Source organism: Glycine soja, chromosome 12, assembly GCF_004193775.1.
Source record: "Glycine soja cultivar W05 chromosome 12, ASM419377v2, whole genome shotgun sequence".
Taxonomy (NCBI): Eukaryota; Viridiplantae; Streptophyta; class Magnoliopsida; order Fabales; family Fabaceae; genus Glycine; species Glycine soja.
Window position 1 is genome coordinate 37,891,550 of NC_041013.1, and position 20,194 is coordinate 37,911,743.

The following is a 20,194-nucleotide window of genomic DNA, read 5'->3' on the forward strand; positions in this document are numbered from 1 at the left end:
ATCTGTTATCCTATCTGTTATCTTATTTGTTATCATATCTGTTATCCAAATTAAATCTAATTTGTTATCCAAATCTGATCTATTATCCAAATCAAATCAAATCAATTTTTTTATCCAAATCAGATTTGTTATCCAAATCAAATCCAATCTGCTATCCAAATCAAGTCCAAGTTGTTATCCCAAATCAAATCTGTTACTCTGATAATTATATTGTCTTTCCTTTTATTTTATATTACCTTGTGTGTCTAATTCGATCCATCCAGGAAGTTAAGAGGGAGTGAGTGGTAATAGGCAAGAGTGAAAACATCACACAAAAGCCTATTTTGAGAGCATCAAACACGAGTGAACTACCATCAAAGAGAGAAACACGTGAGTAGAGTGTGGTGAGGTCCTGATTTTTTTTTTTTTTAATTTACTGCAAAATTCTTTGTTCCTTAATCATGGCAAGAGCTGATGACAATGGTGGTGTATATCATCAACTGGACGAATCTCAACGCTTATTTTTGGACACGTGGACTACACAAATGCAACGTTTGTTGAACCGTAACAAAGAAAAGCCCTACAGACAAATAGCCAAATCTTCCTCATTTACTCTTAAACCTCTATCCCCTAGAGAAGTGTGTGATGACCAAATCAGAATGGAAGAAAAGAGAGAACAAGAGAAAGAAAATAGTGAGGCACTACAAATGAATATGAAAAAGAAGAGTGATACACCCGAGGAAAAGAGTGATACACATGAGAGAAAATTTAATTATTTTGCAGAGGCGAGTGAAGTGAGGAAAGTGTTACCTGCTCATGAACCACTCAATCTACAATATTGCAAAGACAGTAAAATTTCTACTGATAATTCTAATGAGTTTACTATTTCTATTTCTCCTAGTGTTCAACCATTATTGCAGGAATTTAAAAATGTCTTTCCTAAGGAGATTCCTCATGGACTACCACCTTCAAGAGGCATAGAACATCAAGTTGATCTCCTCCCCGGAGCTTCATTGCCTAACAGGCCAACTTACAAAAGCAATCCCCAAGACACTCAACGTAAGGATGCACATACCAAAGTTGAGTATGTGAAAAGATTGTATGACCAAGTAAAGGTGCAAATTGCAAAGAAGAACGAAAGCTATGTCAAGCAAGCCCACAAGGAAAGGAAGGAAGTGGTACTTGAACACGGTGATGATCCTGAACATTTGAGGACAAATGTTTTCCAAGAAGGAGGGAATGATGAGAATCATGAAACTGGCCAAATACAGGCTAAAGGCCCAAGTGGAGAAGGACGAAGGCCCAAGTGGAGAAGGACAAAGCCCCCGAGTGGAGAAGGATGAAGACCCAAGTGGAGAAGGATGAAGACCCAGAGGCAGAGACACTATCAAGACTATTAATTGTTGCTGAAGGCCCAAACTAATTTGAAGGCCCAAGTTAAATAAGTTTTTAGTTATAATTTATTTTTATTGTAATTTTGGCCCAAACTGTTTAAAAGGCCCATGTCTATTTTTATCTTTTTGTTTAGCTACACTATAAGTATGGGTTTTTGTTTTGAATAAAAAAAACTTTTGGCATTTTGATCAAATTTGGTGAGAGTTTCTCTCCGGGTTCCTTGTTGAACCAATTATCAGACTTATCAAGGTAATCCTTGTGGCGTCTACCCTTGGCATTTTCATAAAATTTGGTGAGAGTTTCTCTCTGGGTTCCTTGTTGAACCAATTATTAGACTTATCAAGGTAATCCTTGTGGCGTCTACCCTGACTTATCTTCCTTCACCGGAAGTGGCGTCTACCCTGACTTATCTTCCTTCACCGGAAGTGGCGTCTACCCAGACTTATCTTCCTTCACTGGAAGTGGCGTCTACCATGACTTATCTTCCTTCACTGGAAGTGGCGTCATCCAAACCTTCGTAGCCTGTATCAAACGATCCGCCCCGTAAGATTCACATCATCTTTGGATAATAGATCAGATTTGGATAACAAATTAGATTTAATTTGGATAACAGATATGATAACAAATAAGATAACAGATAGGATAATAGATAAGATAACAGATATGACAATTAAACTTCAAATGCTCATAACTTTTGTTACGGTTGTCCGTTTGAGGCCCACTATATATCAAAACGCTCAGAATTCAGAGGAGAATCTAGATAAGGGGATTTGGTACACGATTTTCTGCCAAAAAAAAGCCTCTAACTGCCTCAATTTCGTGTTCAAAGATCAAACACCCACTTTCTCTTTTTTCTTTTTCTTCTTTTCTTCTTTTTTTTTTTCAAAATTTCTGCAACTTTTTTTTTTTACTTGAAACAGAACCGAAATTTTTTTTTTTGACACAAAGTCTGAAAGACACTAGAAAAAAGAACAACAACAAGAACACAAACGTGACAAGAACAAGAACGAAACAAAGACACAAACAAGAACGCAACAAGACGCAAATAAGAAAACAAATAACAGAACAAGGACAAAACACGAACCTAGACAAATTACGAAGAAAAAAAAAAGGATAGGATAGGATAGAACCTGTATCAAGAGCCGAAGCTCTGATACCAGATGATGTGAATCTTACGGGGCGGATCGTTTGATACAGGCTACGAAGGTTTGGATGACGCCACTTCCGGTGAAGGAAGATAAGTCAGGGTAGACGCCACTTCCGGTGAAGGAAGATAAGTCTGGGTAGACGCCACTTCCAGTGAAGGAAGATAAGTCAGGGTAGACGCCACTTCCAATGAAGGAAGATAAGTCAGGGTAGACGCCACAAGGATTACCTTGATAAGTCTGATAATTGGTTCAACAAGGAACCCGGAGAGGAACTCTCACCAAATTTGATCAAAATGCCAAAAGTTTTTTTTTATTGAAAATAAAAACCAATACTTATAGTGTATCTGAACAAAAAGATAAAAATAGACATGGGCCTTCTAAACAGTTTGGGCCAAAATTACAATAAATAAAAATTATAACTAAATAGAACATATTTATTATGGGCCTTCAAATTAATCTGGGCCTTTAGCATCAATTAATAGTCTTGATAGTGTCTCTGCCTCTGGACCTTCATCCTTCTCCACTCGGGGGCTTTATCCTTCTCCACTTGGGCCTTCGCCCTTCTCCACTTGGGCCTTTAGCCTGTATATGGCCAATTTCAGGATTCTCATCATTCCCTCCTTCTTGGAAAACATTTGTCCTCAAATGTCCAAGATCATCACTGGGTTCAAGTACCACTTCCTTCCTTTTCTTGTGGGCTTGCTTGGCATAGCTTTCATTCTTCTTTGCAATTTGCACCTTCACTTGGTCATACAATTTTTTTACATACGCAACTTTGGTCTGTGCATCCTTATGCTGAGTCTCTTGGGGCTTGCTGTTGGAAGTTGGCCTGTTAGGCAATGAAGCTTCTGGAAGGAGATCAACTTGATGTTCTATGCCTCTTGAAGGTGGTAGTCCATGAGGAATCTCCATAGGAAAGACATTTTTAAATTCCTGCAATAAGGGTTGAACACTAGGAGAAATAGAAATAGTAAACTCATTAGAATTATGAGTAGAAATTTTACTGTCTTTGCAATACTGTAGATTGAGTGGTTCATGAGCAGGTAACACTTTCCTCACTTCACTCGCCTCTGCAAAATAATTAAATTTTCTCTCATGTGTATCACTCTCTCTCTTATGTGTATCACTCTTTTCCTCGGGTGTATCACTCTTCTTTTTCATATTCCTTTGTGGTGCCTCACTATTTTCTTTCTCTTGTTCTCTCTTTTCTCCCATTCTGATTTGGTCATCACACACTTCTCTAGGGGATAGAGGTTTAAGAGTAAATGAGGAAGATTTGGCTATTCGTCTGTAGGGCTTTTCTTTGTTACGGTTCAACAAACGTTGCATTTGTGTAATCCACGCGTCCAGAAATAAGCGTTGAGATTCGTCCAGTTGATGATATACACCACCATTGTCACCAGCTCTTGCCATGATTAAGGAACAAAGAATTTTGCAGTAAATTAAAAAAAAATTCAGGACCTCACCACACTCTACTCACGTGTTTCTCTCTTTAATGGTAGTTCACTCGTGTTTGATGCTCTCAATATAGGCTTTTGTGTGATGTTTTCACTCTTGCCTTTTACCACTCACTCCCTCTTAAGTTCCTGGATGGACCGAATTAGACACACAAGGTAATATAAAATAAAAGGAAAGACAATATAATTATCAGAGTAACAGATTTGATTTGGGATAATAACTTGGACTTGATTTGGATAGCAGATTGGATTTGATTTGGATAACAGATTAGATTTGGATAACAAATCTGATTTGGATAAAAAATTTGATTTGATTTGATTTGGATAATAGATCAGATTTGGATAACAAATTAGATTTAATTTGGATAACAGATATGATAACAAATAAGATAACAGATAGGATAATAGATAAGATAACAGATATGACAATTAAACTTCAAATGCTCATAACTTTCGTTACGGTTGTCCGTTTGAGGCCCACTATATATCAAAACGCTCAGAATTCAGAGGAGAATCTAGATAAGGGGATTTGGTACACGATTTTCTGCCAAAAAAAAGCCTCTAACTGCCTCAATTTCGTGTTCAAAGCGAACCTGAGTAGGAGCGGATCGTTTGATACAGGCTACGAAGGTTTGGATGACGCCACTTCCAGTGAAGGAAGATAAGTCATGGTAGACGCCACTTCCAGTGAAGGAAGATAAGTCTGGGTAGACGCCACTTCCGGTTAAGGAAGATAAGTCAGGGTAGACGCCACTTCCGGTGAAGGAAGATAAGTCTGGACAGACGCCACAAGGATTACCTTGATAAGTCTGAGATTGGTTCAACAAGGAACCCAGAGAGAAACTCTCACCAAATTTTATCAAAATGCCATATAACTAAGACGCCACTTCCGGTGAAGGAAGATAAGTCAGGGTAGACGCCACAAGGATTACCTTGATAAGTCTGATAATTGGTTCAACAAGGAACCCAGAGAGAAACTCTCACCAAATTTTGTCAAATGCCATATAACTAAAAACTTATTTAACTTGGGCCTTCAAATTAGTTTGGGCCTTCAGCAACAATTAATAGTCTTGATAGTGTCTCTGCCTCTGGGCCTTCATCCTTCTCCACTTGGGCCTTCATCCTTCTCCACTCGGGGGCTTTGTCCTTCTCCACTTGGGCCTTCGTCCTTCTCCACTTGGGCCTTTAGCCTGTATTTGACCAGTTTCGCGTTTTCATCTTACGTAAAATGAGGTTCTTGGTTTGAACTGAAAATATTAAAAGCAAAATTTTATTGTTTTCAGATTTTGATTCGTTTGGGAAAATATTTTCACTGAAAATGAAAATAAAAATCTAACAAAACACATTTTCATCATCATTTTTTTTATTTCCAGGAAAATGAAAAACAGAAAACAACCGAACTAAACACCCCTTATATTTTCTTTTTCCTTTTCATTTATTCGTTGTAAGTTTTGTGGTCCATTATTGTAAGGTGAAATAAAAGTAAACAATAAATTACCGTATGAGTTGATTGTTTGAGCTGAGAGATTGAGAAACTCCAATGTGAAAGCCTATGGTTGATGGTGGAAATTAATTTTTGATAATCAAACTAAATTAAACTTTGAACAGAGAATTTTTCATAATATATAATTCTTACCAGCAAGTAATATATTAATCGTAGGAAATACTCACTGATTCGAAAAACTTGATTAGTTATTTCAGTGATTTTTTAATTACATTTTTCTATTTACCATACTCCAACTTGAGTCCCACATAATTATATGACTAAGAAGGTGTTTCTTTTCACATAGTTATATGTTTTAACAAATATATAGCAAACTTTCCTTTAACATTAATAATGATTTACCTTTATCAATTTTCCTCTCACAATTGTCATTAAAGCTAATAGTCAAAAGTCAAAAGTCAACGGCATATAGTAACAAATATATAGCATTCGTCAACTTATCTCCGCAACTTGCAGGCCAGTTTTAAAAGTTTATAGGCTTGAAAATTACGCATTAATGACATTATAGAAATTTAAGTAGAAAAATATATAATTATTATTTGTAGTGTGTATTATAACATAGACGTTATACCTTCTTATGATTTTAGAATTGTATAGCAAAAAATATATCGAACAAAATATCAATGAATGCGAAATTCAAGAAAAATAAATAATTAGGAATAGCTTGATTACGTTTTATATAAGTTAAATACTTAATTTACTCATATATTTATATAATTTGTATATTTAAAATTATTTTATTTATTATAATTTTAATTATGTAAAACAATTATTTATATTATGCAATACACCCAGTAATTTTTTCTCTCTCTAAAACGTGTTATATTCAGGAAGGGAGGAAGTATTATGTTTGTGAAGTTGGAAGTTGATACATAGTCCTATTCAACCGTGGTTTAATTACTGGCAAAGTTTTCAGAACTTTTCAATTGAAACGCGGAGAATCCACAAAAGCTACATCACAAAAATTGCAGGATTTCAGAAAGAAAGTCGCATAGCTGATTGGCTGCTAATTAAGGAAATCATTCTCAGTGATGAGTTGTGTTCACATTTGCTATATAGGCCAGGCCAGTCATAAGGTGCGGAAATTTAATTGTTGATGATCACTCATGAGAATGAGATTCAAAAGTAAAACAATAAAACTTTTTAATTTTAATAATTACTCTGTAATTCAATAAGTATCAAATTTTATAATAGATTAATATCAATTTAATATATCGTTTTAAAACTTTTTATAAAGATTACATAATTCCCTTAAATTAAAATAAAAACATATCTTCTTTCCCTTATAAAACTCTTTCTAAACATATATCCTTTGAATAGTCGAGCCCTTCAATGCATTAAACCAAATAATAATAATAATAATAATAATAATAATAATAATAATAATAATAATAATGAAGAAACAACTAATATTTCTCCAAAGTTGAATGAGGAATTTGATAAGGTACGAAACTAATAAATATTTTCTTATTCCAGGAAAAACAATCTCAAGAGAATGGGGGAAAATGATGTAAAAGGAAAAATTTAAGCGAAAAAATTATAATATTTTCTCTGGTTCAATTGTAAATATATATATATATATATATATATATATATATATATATATATATATATATATATATATATAATCTTTTTGTTCTCTCATTCTTCTCCAATGGGAATAAAATGAGAGAAAACGAAAAATTATTTTGAAATGAAAAATCTATCTTTTTATTCATTTATTTATCTTTATATTAAAAGGATATAAAGACTATTTAAAATAAATTTTCTTTTTAATCAAATAAAAACTATTTACTTTTTTCCCTTCATTTAAAAAAAAGTAATTTTTATTTTATATTTTCTCTTTTTTTATCTACATTAAATCCAAATAAAAATAATGTTTCCTAACTTTATACATAAATTAAAAAGTAATGGTAGAAGTTATTGATCCGTACAGTTATTCATCTTCATACAAAAAATTGTATAGTTATTCATCATGATGGGGGTCAGAAAGGACTTATTTAAACCCTTGACCTCCGTAAGTCCATGTTGTCCACACGCAAGATTCAACTTAAAATAAAACAAATTAGTAATAACAACTAACAAACAAACAAACAATTTAGTCAACTAATTCTAATGTAATAAGTTAATCTATTGACTTTAATTAATTGCTTCTGGTTTAAAGTTATTTTTCTTTTTAACATTCACTTAGAGTTTACAAAACCGACAGAAAATTAATTCTAGCAAATATATAATGCATGCTTTATCAATTAATTATTAGACAAAATTTATAAAGCTTCATCAAATAATTAATAAGACTCGTTAAGCAGACAGTGAGATTCAAATAATTTAATAAAGATCAAGTGAATTTGATCAAAAATATGTTACTGTAAACCCTAACAATATCTTCGATTCTAATAACTCGTGAAACTCTTTTCGATTATGACAAATCAAAATTAAGAAAAAAAAAATGCTTTGAAAATATCTCCATCCCACTCCAGAACGCTCTTATGAATAGAGAATAAAGGTAGGCGCGTTTGCACTTTGTGCCCACAAGCAGAAGGAATCGCAGCCGCAAAATTGGGTGTCGACTTAATAGAAAGAAGAAAGCGTGAGCAAGAAAAGAACCATTTTTCTTCAATTAATTAATTACCTACTACAGGATGTGATAAGGTCGCGAAGGAAACGACATCGCACTACTTAATCTTTCTTCTGTAATTTGCTATAAAACCAAAATAACGACGAGCTTTTAATCATCCCTCCCTTTGGCTACTGCTTTCCTAATCACCGTTGAATCTTCAAAGTTGAAAGCTCCAAATTCAACTGTCCCCAGGCAGTGTGTGTATATATATATATATATATATATATATATAAAGAGCCCTTCATATGCTTCCTCCTTTTACTATGTGCAAGACAAAGATGGCAACCAACGCGGCCAGTCCCACTCGCTCCCAACAACAAGCCACCCAAAGCCCAAGAACACCCTCGTCGAGGCCCAGTCCCAGGCCCATCTCTTTCTCCGACAACCCCTCCACCTCCTACAGCAGCAACAGCGCACCCTACAGCGGCTCCACCGGCTATCGCCTCTCCTCCGACACCACCATCTCAAGCTTCTCCTCCCTCACCTCCCTCCGTGACACTCTCCCCGAAAACCCTCACATCTATGACTTCTCCGAAATCTGTGCCGCCACCAACAACTTCCTCGCCAAACGCCACTCCTCCTCCACCCCTTGCTGGCGCTGCACCCTCCGCGGCGCCGATGTCATTGTCTTCCAGCGCAAGTTCCGCCGCAAGCTCCAAACTCCACAGCTCCAGCAACTCCTCTCCGTCGTCTGCCGCAGCCACCACGTCAGCATCATCAAGCTCCTCGGCGCCTCCGTCTCCGGCGACCACATCTACCTCGTCTACGACTTCGTCAACAACGGCGCCACCCTCTCCGACTGCCTCCGCAACAAAAACAACGTGCACTTCACCGTCCTCTCCACGTGGATGTCGCGAATGCAGGTCGCCACAGATCTCGCTCACGGCCTCGATTACATTCACAACAAGACCGGTTTGAACATCAATTTCGTCCATAACCATATCAAGAGCAGCAGCATCATCGTCACCGAGCCTTCCTTCAACGCTAGGGTTTGCCACTTCGGCGCCGCGCAGCTCTGCGGCGAAATCGAACTCGATAACCAGAAATTAGGCGAAATTAGTGAAATCGAGGAGAAATTAACATCGTCGCCGGCGAGATCCAAGCAGTTCGAGGGAGTGCGGGGGTACATGGCGCCGGAATTTCAAGCCTCCGGCGTGGCGACTCAGAAGTCTGATATATACGCTTTTGGAGTGGTGATGTTGGAGCTTTTGTCCGGGGAGGAGCCGTTGAAGTTCAAGTTCGACGAGAAGACGCGCACATTCGTGAGGACGTCGGTGATTGATGCGGCGAGGGCCGCCGTGGTCGACGGCGAAGGTAGCGTGGAGGGGAAGCTGAGGAGGTGGGTGGATCGGAGATTGAAAGATTCTTTTCCTGTTGATGTAGCTGAAAAATGGACACGTGTCGCGCTGGAGTGTGTACACGTGGATCCAGATAAGAGACCGAACATGGGACGCGTCGCTGGCAAGATCTCCAAGTTTTATTTGACGTCGAGGATCTGGTCAGATAGTATTAAGATGCCTGATATGACTGTTTCGTTGGGACCTCGATGATGAGTTCTTACTTCTTAATGTTGGCGGCTTCATTTTTTAATACAAGTTCAATTAAAGTGAGAGGTACTTTATTGAACAATATATGCGTAGGGAATTAACAATTTTTTTTTGGTTTCTCACATGGTGATTAGGTCTTGGATTGAATTGGTTTTGATGGTTCGATTGTGACGCGAGTTGTGGAATATGTATATTTTTTTTTTTATAAACAGTGTCTCTTTCGGAAAGATGAGCTGAATTTTATACTTGAAATTTGTAGGATGATCTTTTAGTACAACGTATGTTAGTATAAAATAAAGCATGCGTTTTATTACTTGCGACAAAGTTTGCTTGCTTTCAGTTTGAATTTCAAAGGTGGAATAAATAACTAGTGTTGGATGACACTAAAACATATATATTTCACTCATCACGTTTGCACGGGCTGGGGTAGTCTTGGTTTGGTGGTGGTATTTGTTAGACCTTGTGGCCTCAGATATCTTGAGAAGGGGGGGTTGAATTAAGATAACAAGAACTATTCCCCAATTTAAATCTTGCTCTCTCTCTTTAGATTAACAATGCATCCTTAACATGAATTACTCAAAAGATAATTCAGAATAAACTTCTTTAAAGGAAAAAGATAAATAGCAATAAATAAAAGAAGTTTAAGGGAAGAGAGAAATGCAAACTTGATTTATACTGGTTCGGTCACTTCCTGTGCCTACGTCCAGTACTCAAGCAACCCACTTGAGATTTTCCACTCTCTTTGTAAAATCCTTTTACAAAGTCTGAATCACACAGGGACAACCCTTCCCTTGTGTTCAGGAATCCTTTACAACAAGAGACCCTCGGTCTCTTAACCCCTTTTCAGAAGTAAAAGAAAAGAAGAAGAAATCTCTCTTAAAAGAGACAGATTGTACAATGAAGATCAATCACAATTCCTTATTTGAATATGCAAGTGTTTGACCAAGGAATCTTTGAGAGGATAAGACATTTTGGGCAATCAAAAACTCTCTCTTGTTATTCGTGTTTCCAAGTCACATATAAATAGACCTTTGATGGCCATTCATAAACCATTTGAATAGATGTGACTCTTGAAAGTTATTTTCTGAAAATCTCCTCTGGTAATCGATTACAATAGTTGTGTAATCGATTACAGGCTTTAATATTTGAATTAAAACGTTTATTAACTGCTGGTAATCGATTACCAATATGGTGTAATCGATTACACAGTCTAAAATTTGAATTCAAATATTTAGTAGCTGTTGTAAAGCATTTTTGGCCACTGGTAATCGATTACATCCTCTGGTAATCGATTACCAGAGAGTAAATCTCTTGAAAAACACTTTTTAACATGCATTACTTGGCCAAACCTTTTGCTATATCAATTAGGAATTTCCTTCCTAATGTACTAGTGATCATCTTGATGTTGTGGCTTGTATTCTTGAATCATTTGCATCATTTGCTTTTCTTCATCATGATCATCATCAAAACACCAAAGGCATTTGCATCTACAATCTCCCCCTTTTTGATGATGACAATACAATACCTGAGATCAAGATTCAAGCAAGCAACAACCAATTGTGTATAGATAAAATGTGCGTTTACTCCCCCTATATTTCGGAATTTATGATCACTTTTATCACTTGATTTCTAAGCTCTTTGATCATCATCAAAACACCAAAGATCTTCTACAATCTCCCCCTTTTTGATGATGACAATCCCTGAAATCAAGACAAACCATATACAAGATGATAGCATGTTCAAACAGCCCTTACTCCCCCTATCTTTTGGCATGTATGCCTATGCCTAGCTTTAATGAGTAGTTAATTGATTTCTAACCCAAGTTCTCTCAAGTTCTCTCCCCCTTTGGCAACATCAAAAAGAACTATACAACACAATCAAAAACCAAACACAATAAATATCCAAACAACGCCATTCATGAAGCCAAAATAAAACCATACATTTGCATAATCAACTAAAGCAATGTCTAGAAATATAATTATAGTGGAAGACTACGATAACTAGATCAATAAAAAGCCAAATACACGGCGTTAAAACAGAGTACTAATAATACTTAATGACTAATAAGACTTAGTCTTAATAATAACTTATAAGCTAAGAGGATGATGGAGGCGGTGGTGGTGGATCAAAGCAAGTACGGATGAAGGAGACATCTTCTTCAACTTTGGCGATCCTCGATTCCATGGCATCAAACCGCATGTCGACTTGCAATTCCATATTATCAAACTTGTCACCAACAAAAGTTTGAAGACCATCGAACTTTTCTAAAAGCTTTCGAAGAAGAGAGGAATTATCTTCAACTGGTTGGTTGCCTTCATCATCAGCGGGTGGAGCACCCTTTTTGACCCAAGAGCCATCAAGCTCTTTGCGGTAACCAAAAGAAGCAATCACAGCAGCACCAATTAAGAAGGATCTCTTGATTGGAACGTAAGGTTCAGAAACAAGAGGAATTTGAAAATGGTGGAAAAAGAGAGTGACAAGCTGTGGATATGGTAGTGGAGCATTTAATCGCAATGCCTTATGCATGCGATATCTGACTAAGTGTGCCCAGTCAAGTTGACGCCTTGTATGAAAGGCCCACATGATAATTAGATCTTCCTCAGAAACCTGGGCAAGGTTGGAAGACCGTGGAAGCAAAATACGCACAATTAAATAGTGAAGGATGCGGCTTTCAAAAGCCAATGACCCGGCAAGAAGACGTCCGGTCATATCCGCATTGTTGGTGCAAACCAACTGGCGGGCATCATGGGCAGAGAAATCAAATTTCCAGTCGTCATTCAGTGTACCTTCAAATGGTACACCGTCACTGGGTAATTTGGTTAAGTCATGGAAAAGGGACTGGTCAATGACCATTTTTATCCCAAAAATTTCAGAAATTAGAGTGCTGTCCTGAATTTCAAGATTACAATAAAAAGCTTTAACCAATTCAGGATAAATAGGCAATTGTAATGACATAAAAGGTAGAAGACCTAAGTTCTGAAAGGCTTGAATGCAATCAAAGGTTTCAGCAGAAAAGAATTCCATATCAATAAACTTAGGGTCGATAATGGAACGAGATGAGAAAAGATTGGAGTACCGTTTCTGCTGTTCATCGGAAGAAAACACTGGGGAAGAGGACAATGATGGTGGAATTGGTGCTGTGGATGCGCTAGTGGCTCCGGAACGATGAGCTCTTGAAGCCGAAGCAGAGACGGAAGAACCCTTTCGTTTCTTTGACGATTCTGCCATTTGAAGGAGTGGTTGCAGATTTTAATCGGTGAAAGCAAAAGAGAAATGAAAAAGAAGAAGATCGCAATTTACGGGAGTTGATTTGATGGAGAAATGAGTGAGATATGAAGATTTGGAGGTTTGGGAATGGAAGAACGTCGTGAGAGAAAAGGAGCTGCGCAGGGATTTCTGGAAAATGTGATATTTATAGATGAGGACGCGTTGTAATCGATTACAAGGCTTGGTAATCGATTACAAGAGTAATAAGCCTTCTGGTAATCGATTACAGGATGTTGTAATCGATTACAGGCTGCCTGTTCTTGTGTAATCGATTACACTATATGGTAATCGATTACCAGACCATAAACTAGACTAGTTCCTCTAAAATAACCTACGTTTATGCTAAATACATCTAACACTATCAATCATCATCACTAATATGTATTTAATTCATTCAAACAAGTATTAATCAAACAATTAACACACACCAATCAAATATAATTAAATACTTACAATTAAACACAATCAAACAAAAGCAATCATCAAAACATAATCAAAGACAACAATCAACATAACTATCAAACAAAAACATTAATGACAATCAAATACTTAAGGAGTAAACAAGCATCAAAAACTCAATCAAAAGTTTAACAATCATAGACAAAAATCATCAAAGTAATCAATCAATGACAAGTGACCTGTTGGTATCATCACTTGTTGGGCTTGTTGATCAAGTGGCCTTTGTTTGTTGAATAAACTTTGATGTATGCCATTCCCAAGTGATCTATGCTTTCTTTTCTTTCTTTTCTTTGAGATTCCTCTTGTCGGATTTTTCAATTCTTCTTTCAAAGACAAGATAATCGGATCTCATGTGCCAAGGTTGATTACTTTCATAGCATGATGGGGCTAAGGAAGAGTCTTCTTCTTTCTTCTTTGTATTGATGTTTGATTTTCTTTTATTTCTTTTGTTTCTCAGAAATTTATTGAACCTTTTCACAAAGAGTCTGAAATCATCATCATCTTCTTCTGTTTCAGTCAAGTCCTCTTTGTCACTTTCTTCTTGAATAAAAGATGATGAGATTCTGAGTGTTATTCCTTTTCTCTTTATATCATTCTCTTCATGGTGATGAAGTCTCATAAGTTCCATTTCATGTTGTTGAAGTTTTCCAAAGAGAGTGGCAAGAGACATATTAGTGAGATTTCTTGATTCTGCAATTGCTGTTACTTTTGGTTGCCATTGCCTGCTTAAACATCTCAACACTTTGTTAATCAGATCTTCATTAGGAAATATTTTTCCCAAAGATGCAAGATGATTAACTATACAAGTAAATCTCTTCTGCATATCTTCTATGGTCTCATATTGAAACATTCTGAACATTTCATATTCATGTATAAGAGTGTTTATTCTAGATCTCTTGACATCGGTTGTGCCTTCATAGGTTACTTGCAAAGTATCCCACATTTCTTTTGCATTTTTACAATTTGAGACTCTAAAAAATTCATCCATGCCTAATGCAGAAGTGATTATATTTTTGGCCTTTAAATTGTATTGAACCTTTCTTCTTTCATCATCATTCCATTCTTCTCTTGGTTTTTCTATAATTACATTTCCCACTACCTTTGTAGGAATAAAAGGACCAACTTCAATGGCATCCCATATATTTAAATCTATGGCTTCAATAAGAATCTGCATTCGGGTTTTCCAATAGTGATAACCCTCGCCATTGAACATAAAAGGCCTATTAATAGAATTTCCCTCAAGAAATGGAAAGTTGGATGAGGCCATATCTATTCTTGAAGTTTTTAAACTTTATACAAGAATCCCGCTCTGATACCACTTGTTGGACCTTGTGGCCTCAGATATCTTGAGAAGGGGGGGTTGAATTAAGATAACAAGAACTATTCCCCAATTTAAATCTTGCTCTCTCTCTTTAGATTAACAATGCATCCTTAACATGAATTACTCAAAAGATAATTCAGAATAAACTTCTTTAAAGGAAAAAGATAAATAGCAATAAATAAAAGAAGTTTAAGGGAAGAGAGAAATGCAAACTTGATTTATACTGGTTCGGTCACTTCCTGTGCCTACGTCCAGTACTCAAGCAACCCACTTGAGATTTTCCACTCTCTTTGTAAAATCCTTTTACAAAGTCTGAATCACACAGGGACAACCCTTCCCTTGTGTTCAGGAATCCTTTACAACAAGAGACCCTCGGTCTCTTAACCCCTTTTCAGAAGTAAAAGAAAAGAAGAAGAAATCTCTCTTAAAAGAGACAGATTGTACAATGAAGATCAATCACAATTCCTTATTTGAATATGCAAGTGTTTGACCAAGGAATCTTTGAGAGGATAAGACATTTTGGGCAATCAAAAACTCTCTCTTGTTATTCGTGTTTCCAAGTCACATATAAATAGACCTTTGATGGCCATTCATAAACCATTTGAATAGATGTGACTCTTGAAAGTTATTTTCTGAAAATCTCCTCTGGTAATCGATTACAATAGTTGTGTAATCGATTACAGGCTTTAATATTTGAATTAAAACGTTTATTAACTGCTGGTAATCGATTACCAATATGGTGTAATCGATTACACAGTCTAAAATTTGAATTCAAATATTTAGTAGCTGTTGTAAAGCATTTTTGGCCACTGGTAATCGATTACATCCTCTGGTAATCGATTACCAGAGAGTAAATCTCTTGAAAAACACTTTTTAACATGCATTACTTGGCCAAACCTTTTGCTATATCAATTAGGAATTTCCTTCCTAATGTACTAGTGATCATCTTGATGTTGTGGCTTGTATTCTTGAATCATTTGCATCATTTGCTTTTCTTCATCATGATCATCATCAAAACACCAAAGGCATTTGCATCTACAGTATTAACTAAAATGAGGAGGTATTGATTTTGACGGGATTTCTTTCTAAAAGTAATTTAAGTTTATAAATCTTTGAGGATTAAATTATAAAAAGTCAACTTGTTCCTCTTAAAGTGTTTCGATCTAGTTGATTTTCCTCTTTCTCTTCCAAGTTCCTTCCTTTTACAATGACAGGGGGGGAGGACTATTTAAAAAAAGACTCTAATGCTTAGTCAAGATATGTTCTCTCATGAGTATAGTAAGTATGAAATGTTACCTACTTGCATCTGGAGCTCTGCTCTTATAAATAGACGAGGTTTGTTATCACATCGGTAAGTGTTCCCGTGATTTTCATGGATCATGGCTCAATAAGGGGGTCAATTATCGGTTGCGGTAGTGGAGGTCGTGTCCAACCTATATCGTGATTCACATGGTACACAAGCCCCCCAAGCTCTAAGTCTAGAGTAGACGAAAGAGTTTGATAGGGAGCATTCATTGCGAGCATTTTTTTTAAAGATGTGCCAACTTGAGGAAACGTATTGGCATGACCAACTTGATCGTTATCGCAGAATCAATTTTCATGGCTTGTCTTCATGGAGAGCAAGAGTCGTGATCGTAGTAAACTGATGTGAGGAGTATGATTCGAGGTTTATGACCTCGGTCAATTGACATGTCGTTTGCGTTTGGTCAAGACGAGTGTTTTTTGGACAAGGTCAGATGTGACTTTTTATTTTGGGGCATGATAACTTAAAAAGTTTAACTTTTTTTAGACAATAACATGTGGCATGCCATTTGTGGAGAGGTACAGTCAGGTCTTTTTGCGTGGTGTCTTTTTGTGTCTGGTCATAAAATCCCAAACGACAGCAAGTTAAAACCTTAGTGGTGGCATTTAGTTTCCTTCACCATTTTGGTGCCCACGCTCTTCATGATTATTTGTAATCTTTAAGATCATAACTTATGGTGGGGAGTCAAAAAGTTTCGTTTGGGTTTTTTGAGGACTATAAAACCCTGGTCTCTTTTTTTCCCACATTCACTCCTTTTATTTTCCTTTCACCTTGTCTTTGATTTCTTCCCCGATCACCAAGTGTGCTTACAAGGGAGCGTTGCTAGTGGAGATTGGATTTTTTTATTTCCTTTGCTCTTGCTTGGCTATGCGACTTTTCTTCCTTGAGTTTGTTGTTCTCATTTAGGTATGCTCTATTCTAGTTTCTTCGAGTTTCTATTCTTTTCCTTCACCATGTCTTGCTATGGTTCTGATGGAGATAGTTCTCCACATGTTCCTCGCAAGTCTATGCTTGCGAAGGAGGTCCTCAGTATGATGAGGGGGTTGACGTCTTTGAACATTTTAGAAAAAAGGATGAAGTTGTTGAAAAAGAAAAAAAAATGTATGTAAGAAAATAGAGAAGAAAAAGAAAGGTAAGGTCGAGGGTGTTAGAATAATAGGTCTTAAACAAACAAGAAAGCGAGGAAAGTATCCTTCTTGGGTACACCTGAGTTTCTAGGGAGGTTGGTACCCATTCTTCAATTTTTTTTACCACCAAGTCGATTACTGATATGACGAAGAAGGTAAATCTTACTTACCACAACAGGAAGTCAAAAGTTCGAGTGATGCCGGTGACCAACCCAAGGAAAAGGCAACAAAGACTATTGAAGTCACCCATATAGTGGATTCTAACAAAGATAAGGGTCTTTGGGAGGACACTCTTGAAAAAAAAACTCCTTAGAGGTCGGATGCCGAAAAGACCACTACTGCTGGTGGCACTACCGATTCTTCCTTGAAAACATTGATCCCTTCAAAACCAAATATTGAGAAGACCACCACTGGTGGTGGTGATGCTACCAACTTGGGTGGTTCCTACGACGTGGAGAATGATACTTCTACGCCTCTAGTGGTGCCTTCAAAGAACAAGGTACTTAAGTTATTGCTTATCTTAAAGTTTTTCCTCAATTAAATGGATTGAAACTTAAGCATTTTTCTCTTTATTTCAGGGGAAACAAATCCCCCTAAATGGTGTAGAGGTATCATGATTTGTCATAATACTGATCCTCTATGTCACCTCGATCATGTGACTTCGTTGGACGATGTTAGTTCTTTATGACACTCTAATGCTAAAGGTGTTGAACTCATGCCTACCAACAAATTGCCCAGTAGGTTTGATGTCAGGATGATGGATTTCATTGGGGTAAATGAGAGCATGGATGCTTCAGATATGTTTCTTTTTCGAACGCTATCTAGTATTCATTATTAGAGGTTTAAATTTTTCAATGTGGGAGCAAGATTGGAGTTAAGTGTCAAGGAGAGAAAAAAAGATGATTGAGGCTCTCAATGAGAAGAATGAGGTCATCCCCACTAAACTTGGCATCATTGAGAGCCTTGAACAAAAAATTACTGATCATGAAAAGATGGTCTTCGTTAAGTGCATCAAGAATGAGAAGTTGTTCTCTGATGTGGAGAACCTGAACCAGAAGTTCAACGAGGCTTTAAAGGATTTAGCAGAGACCAAGAAAACGACTATTTCTTTAAACGAACAACTTATCATTAAAGAGAACAAGGTCAAGGCTACGAGAGAAGGTTGATCTACTGAAGGAAAAAAGTCTTACTGAGGAGGCTCTTTCTTCTATTCAGAAGACAACCGTCATGCTTGAGGAGGAGAAAGAGAAGGTGAGTGCTCAAAAGACAACTCTTGATCAAGTCTTCATGATGGGGCACCAGGATGGTTTCCAAAAACCCTATAACCACCTTTGTGGCCACCTCTCTCTCCATAATATCCGCACAATTGGAATTGTTTCCCTAGATGAAATCGTTTAGGCATCAATTTTCAACCAATTCTTCTATCTTGTCCTTCAAAACTATGCCTTCCTTTGTAGAATGGCCATAGTTTGGATGGAAGCCACATGGCTTGGTACGATTTGCCTAACTATGGGAGCCCATTGGTGGGGGAAGCGCAAGTATCTCTACATTGAAGGCTTCCTCCAATATACGTGCTCAAATTTTCGTAATATGGTGTACATTGCAAACTTCAATTGTCTCGGTTGTTTTTAAAAATATTTTTCTTTCATGGGCTTTATTTCTTCTTTGTTGGAGTTGGGTTTCTTTTGGTTGCCTCCTCTGACTTTATCTCGATACTTGGACAACTCTTCCATTTGGATAAACCTTAACTGCTCGATGTCTCATCTCGCCTATATTTGTTGGTCTTTTCTTACAAAGACTATCCTCAAATGGTCTAGGCTTGAGTGTAGCTATCATAGCATGAAGTACTACTCCAGGTTCAAGATCTCAAATCCTTATTGCGATATGTGAAAATCTTTCCTTGAAATCTCATAGTGATTCGTTGTCGGCTTATCTTAGGTTTATAAGGGCTATCGATGTCATATGGTGGGGTTTACATGTGGCATACTAAGTGCTGACTCATTCAAATAACGTGTCAAATGTGTCGATCGTTCAAGGAGGGAGTTGGTGCCACCACGTCAAGGAAATACCTTTAATTGAGCCTGGGGAGACTCTAAACAAAATCTTTAGTAAATAAGTTTACCTATGTGATGTATGCTTCCAAGTTTCAATTAGGGTCGATGGTTCCATCACATCGATCAACGTTCAGAGGCTTCCACCTCAAGGGTAAGGGAATGTCGAGGATTCCATCAACAAAGGGATATCATCGATGTTGCTCAACAGATTGACTCTGGGACCTCTACTATGATCGTTCCATGGTGTTCATTTGATGGTTGGTGTCATGTGACGGGTGTTCTCCTTCTGTTGTAGTGGGTTGGTGCGAATTGAATGTTGTAACTGGGCTTGAATGAGATCATTTTCTTCTTGTGGTGCCATTTCTTCTTCGTTCTTCTTTTGGAGCGCTTCCAATTGCTCTATAAAACCTTGTATTATAAAGCTTTCCTCCATGGTAGCCGATCATAATTCCAAATCCTGGTCGCTACCATATAACTTGTGACCGAAGAAAATTTCACATCGGCCCTACAGTGGGCACTAAATGTTCTTACCACTCTTAAAGTGCTTTGACTTGGTTGATCTTCCTCTTCCTCCTCTGAGCTTTTTCTCCAATGGGGGGGAGTACCTGAAAAGGGATTTTGATGCTTAAGTTAGTGTACGTTCTCTACTGAGTATGAAATGTTACCTACCTGTATCTGGTGCTTCACTCCTATAAATAAGTGAGGGTCATTATCACGTTGGTAATCATTCCGACGATTATTTTGGATTCACTACTAGAAAAATATTTTTTTATGATGTTGATTTAAGGTCAGTTGATAAAAAATCATCTAAGAAAGAAACGCGGTAACATTTTGTAAATAAATACAACTATTCTACGACGTTTTGCGAAAATCGTCTTAGAATGGTTGTCATTCTAAGACGGTTTTACAAAACCATCTTAAAAGATTTTTGGTTGTCTTTAATGTCTTCCTCTACTCTTTCGCGCCTCTCTGTATTCTCATTCTCCATTTTACTCTCTGTACTCAAGGCCAAC

At 37.0% G+C, this 20,194-nt stretch overlaps 1 protein-coding gene across 1 annotated transcript; it reads left to right on the forward strand.

Moving 5' to 3' along the window:
- Positions 1–8,044: 8,044 nt before the first annotated feature.
- Positions 8,045–9,974, forward strand: LOC114380586 (lysM domain receptor-like kinase 3). The gene has a single exon (XM_028339716.1). The coding sequence runs from the start codon at positions 8,349–8,351 to the stop codon at positions 9,651–9,653; it is 1,305 nt and encodes a 434-aa protein (XP_028195517.1). The 5' UTR covers positions 8,045–8,348; the 3' UTR covers positions 9,654–9,974.
- Positions 9,975–20,194: the final 10,220 nt, after the last annotated feature.

Coding starts and splice junctions, on each gene's coding strand:
- LOC114380586 (XM_028339716.1), top strand. CDS start 8,349: ATGCTTCCTCCTTTTACTATGTGCAAGACAAAGATGGCAACCAACGCG.